This window comes from Castanea sativa, chromosome 12 (assembly GCF_040712315.1).
Source record: "Castanea sativa cultivar Marrone di Chiusa Pesio chromosome 12, ASM4071231v1".
NCBI classification, from domain to species: Eukaryota; Viridiplantae; Streptophyta; class Magnoliopsida; order Fagales; family Fagaceae; genus Castanea; species Castanea sativa.
Genome location: NC_134024.1, coordinates 9,976,195 through 9,983,849, shown reverse-complemented (window position 1 = coordinate 9,983,849; position 7,655 = coordinate 9,976,195). Strand labels below are relative to the sequence as shown.

Here is a 7,655-nt window from a genome sequence, read left to right as displayed (position 1 = left end):
AGGTGGGGGTAAACACGAGACACTCACCAAAGCCAAGTCCCTTTTGAGAGAGAGAAAAAGATGTGGTTGGGTCATCTTATCTAGGGCATCTATGTCCTTTGGTAGGAGAAACGGCCGTTCCAAAGCCTCAGCCAGGTGATGAGCGTGTCCTTGCTGGAACGCCCTGGTGCTGGATTGGCAGGAGATGGAGGCCCCATCTAGCTTCAGTTAGGGAGTCCAGTTGGCCTGTGTACGGCGTACCTTGGCCAGATCACGGTTCTCCCCACTCTCTACCGAAGAGGCACATCCCTTACCTTTTCTTACTTTTGGTTATTGTTGTTGCTGCTTTAGTTTCTTCTACCTCTCCATTTCTGCCTCCTCAGCCTCGTTTTTCCTCTGCTTTAGTTTCTTCTGCCTCTCCATTTCTGCCTCCTCGGCCTCGTTTTTCCTCTTCTTCTTAGGATCGGAGGGAGGAGGGGGCGGTGGCAAAGGGGTATGGATCTGTGACTCACCCGCATCCTTTTTAGAGGCTTTCGTGCCCCTCTTCGACATCAGCTTCCTAAGAGTGGACATGTCGTCTTCTTCGGAGCTAGAGTCAAGTTATGTTATTATTAAACCTTTTATGCCAGAAGTTTCTGCAGGCATGTGATCTTTGTCCGAGAGGATGACGAGTTGATCCTCTCGAGGTCTCTCAGCTTCTTCAAGGCGAAATTGGTCAATCTCCTCGTCCAACGATTGCTGCAAGGACACAGGTTCTTCTCGGATGACTGTTGTTTAGGAATGTGTCGAGAGAGGAATTGCTGCGATGGGGCAAGAGTATAGGATGATGGAGGGGTCGTCTGGGAGGTCGTGGTCAAAAAGGAAGCCTTGTCGTGAAATATCTATCCTTCTGCGTCGTTTGTCTCCTGCGGTGATCGCGTTGTCAATCTCTTGGAAGTCGTCTGATTAAGGATCGTATCCTAATATCAGGTGGGCTGCTCTCACTTGTAGGTCCTCGCTAACAAAGACTTTGGATCAAAGAACGCGATTAAGGTCTGCGATGCTGCAAATACTTAGACGCTGCCGTACGTGTTGTTTATCTATGGAAAACATCCAAGGAGACAAGCATGATTAAATCAACAATAAATATCAAAGAAAGGTGCAGTAATATGCAATGTAACCAAAAAAGGTAAAGTTAATGGGACTAAGTCACAGGTTAGGGAATCTAACTCCTATGGAGTCACACCTGGGTCTCCCCATTCGACTGGGCAGTGAGGGTTGTCAGACCACTTTTCCGAGGCGATAAGATAGTCATCTTTCATGCCTTTGTTGGATTTGGGAAGACAGGATATGAGCCTAACAATGCTAGATCTAGATTTAAGGTAGTATCCTATGCTTTTAAGTTTATGGCACTCGTGCATGTAAACGACGTCGTGCCATGTGAGGTTCAGACCCATTTGTTCATTTAAAGCGTCGACACAACCTAAGACTCTAAATACATTTGGTGTCCACTGATCTGGGCATAACCTATGGTTACGTAGGTATTCACTGGTTACGTTTCTCATGGGAAGGGTCATCGTACCTTCTAGGAATGTGATGATGGGGATGATAACTTCTCCCTCTCTTCTAGCGTTACCTATGGCTTCTACTGGGCAATATCTCAAGCCTACGTCTTCGAGAATATGGTATTTGACCCGAAAACCCTCCATACCGGCGTCGATATCTACTAAACACTTAAATCTACCCATTTGGTGGGAGTGAGAATGAAATTTTAGAGAGGGGGAGGGGTCTAGTTGTTGGCCGATGACAGAAGCCGAGGAGAAATGAGTAAAGGAAGTTGAGAACTTACGGGAAATAGTTAGGCGATTCTTCACGAGTTTCTTGAGAGGAAAGAGAGTGAGTATTTCTTAAACTTGATTGATTTCTGAAAAGATGGATGGAGATACGGTTTCCTAGGCATTTTGGCATGTGGGAGGCGGCCTCGAATCATAATTATCCCGCCCAAATTTTTAGAGTGAACCCGGACCGTTGGATGCGGATCTCGCCGTTGAACGTGGAGAACAAGACGTAACTTGTAGTCATTAATGCGAGTGTTCCTGGTTTCGAAGCGTTAGGGACGATTTTAAAGGAATAAAAGGACCCCTACACGTGTGGCGGTTTGCAAAGTGTGTGGAGGGTGCGCTGTTGGTTCAAAACTCCATTTCTCTCCTCGGATGGGGGGAAAAATGAAGTTTTGGGGGGCTATTGTAGGGGTAAAAATGCTTAAATGCACGTTGGGGCCTTGGGCCTGGTTAGTTGGTATAAGTCTGTTCAATTAGAGTCTTCGAGGCCCATAGGCCAGTCCGCGCTACAAGGAGCAGAGGAGTTGTCTGAGAAGGAGTATCTCCTCGGACGGGCTCAGTAAAGGCCATGGGACGTGCTAAAGGATTTAGAGACAGAATTCTAGAAGATCTGTTGGATAAAGGCGTGTTCCAAGCACTCGTTAGAAGGAGGAACGAATGAGAAATATTTGAGAAAAAAGCTACAACCACCGCATTAAAGGCCCTGCATCTACCTCCCTGGCCGCATTAATGGAGAAATGACATCTGAACAGTAATATTCAGCCTTCCAGCTATTATTTGAAGACTTTAAGAATGTGGTGGATGGGACATGTATCTATGAGGAAAATCTATGTTACATGTGGATGAAACAGGGAAGAAGAAGAAGGTTATAAGAAGACGAGAGAGGAAAGAAGAAGGAGGACCTCTTTTGAAAACTAAAAATTGTAATCTTTTGCTTAGAGAAAGAAAGGCCATACAAGTGGTCATCGGCTTACATCCGAGGAGAGTTTTTTGTCATATTCATCTATTATTTGCGTAGATTGCGGCCTTCTAGCCTGTTTATCAGTTCCCCAATATCCCTAACCTAGGTTTCAAACCCATACTCTACAAATTTCATTGTATAAGGCTTTTTGAGCCTTAGCCCATCACTCGTTTGGGTCCGGGTACAAATTGTGCACTTACACGAGTTATAGCCAAATTAAACTTAAAAAAAAAATTGTGAAACTCAAGTTCTACACTAAAACTCGATTTTGATAAAATCGAGTTTCAAAATAAGAGCATATCCCTAAATAGTTTCAGATAGGAGGCATTTTGCTGGAACGTTTCGGCAAAAGAGGTATTTTGCCATTTTGGCCATGATTCAATGGCATTAGAATTCACTTAGAACTTAGTCCTTTTAGTCTCTATTGTTTTATCAAAAAAATCTAATATGTCATTATTTTATTTGAGTGTATAAAAGAGTGACTTTACACATAATCTTTATTGAATTTAAACTCTTGCTTTTACCATTGCTTGTGACTTCATACTACCCCTCCCTGAGTTTTTTCACGTCACATGTTTGATTTATAGTGACATTAAGAACGAAGAGAAACTAAGGACTTCATAAATGCTACGTACGTATTCAGTAAAAAATTCACTGGTCTAGCTGGCCTAAAGTCTAAAAGGATTAAAACTAGAAACTCTGAAGAAAAACTTTAAAAAAAAAAAAAGAGTAGAATGTCCAATCCACATTCCAAATATTTTTAAAAAACAATGCCACCTTAATACGGGGCCCAACTAAAACATTAGTATTCTGATCAAACTTTGTTATTTATGGAATTTGATAGAAGTAATTTATTGAAGGCAATTCCAAGTCCTGCCACACACAAACCTTTTTTTTTTTTTTAAAGAAAAAAAAAAGTACACACAATCTCATCCTACTATAATTTTAAGATCAAGTGTAATCCAAATTAAGCTTCCACCGAAGCATGGATGTGGATCCATGAAAATAAGAAGAGCATGTAAAATCATAGGCACGTCACACGCGTAATCTTGTACAAAGTTTTCTCTTATTGTCGAGACCTGCACATGGTAAACAAAAAAAAAAAAAAGCCATTAGGTTGAAAGTGTAAAACCAGTTCAAGAAAAGAAATAGTTAGAGATATATCTAAATCGAATTTTTTTCACAAACCTTTTAGTAAAAGTGTGGTATTTTAGCCCTGAAACATCCTTTGCATTCTTGCAATATTCACTATCATTGCCACATGGAGCCAATCATTCAAGTTGCTTATTGTCTGGAAATATAGATGTCTCCAAGAACGGTTCAACATTATAGAGGCACACACTCCCCAAAATCCTACTATGAATCCAAGCCCCATACCAATATAAAGACAATTCAGGAATTCATCTTCATCTTCTTGATAGTTTTTACTACCACCTTTAGGTGACTCAACATTTGGTTTCGCATCTCCAGGACACTTAGGAGTCAGTGGAGGACCACAAAGTGCAAGATTACCAATGAATCCAAAAGGGTCGGCAATTTGGATTTGAGTGCCTGTTGGAATTCTTCCCGACAATTTGTTATATGACAAGTTCATGAAACTCAGAAAATTCAGATCAGCAATGCTAGTAGGAATTGAACCAAAAAGTTGATTACTTGACAAATCCAAGGATTCTAACTGTTGCAAATGACCAATGTCTTGAGGAATTATTCCTGTCAACATGTTTCTTGCTAAGTTCAATGTTTTCAATTCTGTAAGGCTGAAAATCTCTTCTGGAATTTCTCCCGTTAATTTATTACTTGAGAGATCAATACTTCTCATCTCTCCAAAATTCTTTCCATAGTTATAAGAGTGTCCTTTCCAACTAACATTCGTATTGAAAACATAAATGAACCCACCCCCATTTAAAAATGTAACCTGAGTGCCATTCAAATACGCTAAATCAGTTATATTAGTACGCTTATTATTTGTAATTTTAAAAGCCATGGCAGTCAAATTATAGAGACATTGTGGAATATTTCCTGAAATATTGTTTTGAGACAAGTCGAGGAATTGAATATGTGCTAACCGGCATAGTTGTGGCGGTATGCATCCATGAAACTTATTGGACTGAAGGTTAAGAATGACCAAAGATGACAGGCTTTCTCCTATCCAAGCTGGTAGTTTTCCCGAAAATGAATTGTCTCTTAGATTTAAAAATGACAACCTTGTGCAATTTCGTAATGACCATGGCAATTCTCCCAAGAAGCTGTTGTTGCTCAAATCTAGTACTCTAAGCTGTATCAAAGAGGTCGTAAAGCTGGAAATTTCTCCAGACAAATTATTGTTCGCCAAATTTAGAACTATTAAGTTTTGACATAGCATGAAACAATTAGGGAGACCTCCAGATAGCTGGTTGTTTGAGAAATCAAGGTAAATCAAGGATTTTGCAAAATACGAGCATAGATAATAATTTAAATACCCCGAAAACTTATTGTTGGAGAGATTTAAGATGGTTAGACCAGGATTTTGGACTAGTACTTGTGGTTGCCCATATTGGTCTGGGCTGCGAAAAAAGGCTTCATCTGGAAACCCGCTCCAAATTTGGTTGTAGGAGAGATTTATATAAAATAACACACTAGTTTGCTTCCAGAACCACAAAGGGATGGAATCTGAAATTCCATTACGGGAGATATCGAGGTACCTCAAGAGCCGTTGAGTGGATAACCATTTTGGGAAATCAGGACCCAGGTTACAAGATGACAAATCTATGGTAACCAATTGAAATGGGGGCACCCAATCATTGCTGAATTTTAAAGTCAAAGAATTATGAGATAATAACAATTCCTCTAATACGGAAAGAGCTGAAAAATGTTGTTCAGAGATTTCACCTTCCAAAAGATTGGAACCAAGACGCAAACTGTTTATCGCAGATTGGTTTCCGATGCCCTCTACTGGACGCCTACACAAGTAATGGATGAGCTCTGCCAGTTTTCCACTCAGTTTGTTGTTCTCCATAGACAAAGTCGCTAAAGCGCACATATTTCCAACGAATTTTGGAACGCCTCCTTCAAGTTGATTATCATCAAGAATGAGAGTTTGAAGAGAATTCATGTTACCGAAAGCATCTGGAATTGAACCTCCTAACTGGTTATCAGAAAGGTCAATCTGAACCAAGCTGGTACTAAAGTTGAACAACCACGGAAATATTGATTGAGTGACATGGTTGGTAGAAAGGTCAAGTATAGTGAGTGATATAGAAAAGTTGATATGGGGGAGAGACGAGAGATCAGTGACTGGAGGAAGATCACAACTTGCCAAGTTCAAATTTGATAGTTTAGGGAGACGACTCACAACTTTCAGCCAATCCTTGGCCATACTGAGATTTGTGGAACTTAGGTCAAGCTCTTTTATTGAAGACAGGCGAGAGAGCCATTCAAGATTTTCATCAATTTTCAAATCGTTATTGTTGAGATGAAGGCTTTGCAAGAGTGAAAGGTTTCCAAGTTGACGTGGAATTGGTCCATTGAGATTGGCCCAAGAGAGATTGAGGTGTTTTAAGTCACCGATAGAACCGATAAACTTTGGAATATGGCTTTGATTAAAATCATTGAGACTGAGATCTAGATGAGTCAAATAAGGCAACTCAAGTAATGAAGGAGTAATAATACCTCGCAAACCGTATAAACCAAGCTTTAGCTCAAGTACATGGCCTGTTTGATTGTTGCAGTAAACTCCGTCCCAATTGCAGCAATTCTTTTCATCTTCATTCCCCCAAGAAGAGAGCTTGCCCTGGTAGCCTTCAGCAAAGCCTTTTTTGAACTCAAGGAGGGCTTGTCTCTCCTTCTCTATGCACTTGACGCTGTCATCTCCAACGCCTGAAGTGAATGCAAGGGCTGATTTCAAACGTAGGAAAAGCATTAGAAACGCATAGAGAAGTTTTAGGGATCTTCCACCCATGATCTTTATCGTCGCCTATGAAGAGCGATTAAAATTAGGATCAAGAAGAGAAGAAGCTCAACTAAAAGATTCAGTGCAACAGTCGGATTTTTTTTTCTTTTCCCAATTACTTAATAAGCTCTCAGAATCCCCAGCATTATAAACTATTTATAGCTATAACTGCATGCAAAAAATAAATAAATAAAAATTAAAAGATTAAACAGGGATCAAAATCAAGCTGACTCCTTAAAGTCTTTTATTTGAATATAAAATGACTGAACTTTGAAAAATATGATCTCATTCTTTGGTTGGGTTGACGGAGAATACATATTCTTCTTGCAAGCTCTTAATGCCAATAACACTTTCATTCTTGTCGGTGAGACTCAACGAGGCAAATCCACTCAATTTTGGGGTTTTTTTTTTTTTTTTGGAAAAGGCTAGAGTTACAAAAAAAAATTTCAATTTTTTTTTTCAAATTTTTAATGTCATAAGTGATTATTGAGAAATAAATAAAGTGATATCAGTACTAAATCCAAATGAAAAATAGTAAAGAATTCTCACATTAATAATTTGTGAAAATGTTTATGTACGTAGCATTGTTCTTTCTGTCCCCCTAAAAGAGTACAATTTGGTCCCAACTCTATAGGTTTCACTTTCACCGTTAAACAACTATCAGTCTCCACCCTTAATCCCCATCTAAGGTGAATAGTTTTATTTATTAAAATAAATCGAAAACCCACGACATCATTTGGACAATTTGGGCATGGGAGATGAAAGTTGAACCGAACGTTGAAAGAGTGTTTTCTTAGCAAGTTCTACAAAGTTTTTCTTGACTTGTTTTACACTTTTACCGTCAAAGCAACTCCCCACCTGAGCGACAGCACTTGGACAATTTGCATCAAATTTGAACCCAAAAGATAAAAGTAGACATTAATTAATGTTGCAAGGGATAAAGAAGACAGGAAGAACAAGAGCAAGG

The 7,655-nt window shown here is 39.7% G+C and overlaps 1 protein-coding gene across 1 annotated transcript; it reads right to left on the bottom strand.

The window, feature by feature from the left end:
- Positions 1 to 3,640: 3,640 nt before the first annotated feature.
- LOC142621151 (receptor-like protein EIX2) lies at positions 3,641 to 6,700 on the bottom strand. Its single transcript, XM_075794459.1, has 2 exons — positions 3,949 to 6,700; positions 3,641 to 3,839 (listed from the first exon to the last, which is right to left on the bottom strand). The coding sequence occupies exon 1, from the start codon at positions 6,695 to 6,697 to the stop codon at positions 3,971 to 3,973; it is 2,727 nt and encodes a 908-aa protein (XP_075650574.1). The 5' UTR covers positions 6,698 to 6,700; the 3' UTR covers positions 3,641 to 3,839; positions 3,949 to 3,970.
- Positions 6,701 to 7,655: the final 955 nt, after the last annotated feature.

Coding starts and splice junctions, on each gene's coding strand:
- LOC142621151 (XM_075794459.1), bottom strand. CDS start 6,697: ATGGGTGGAAGATCCCTAAAACTTCTCTATGCGTTTCTAATGCTTTTC.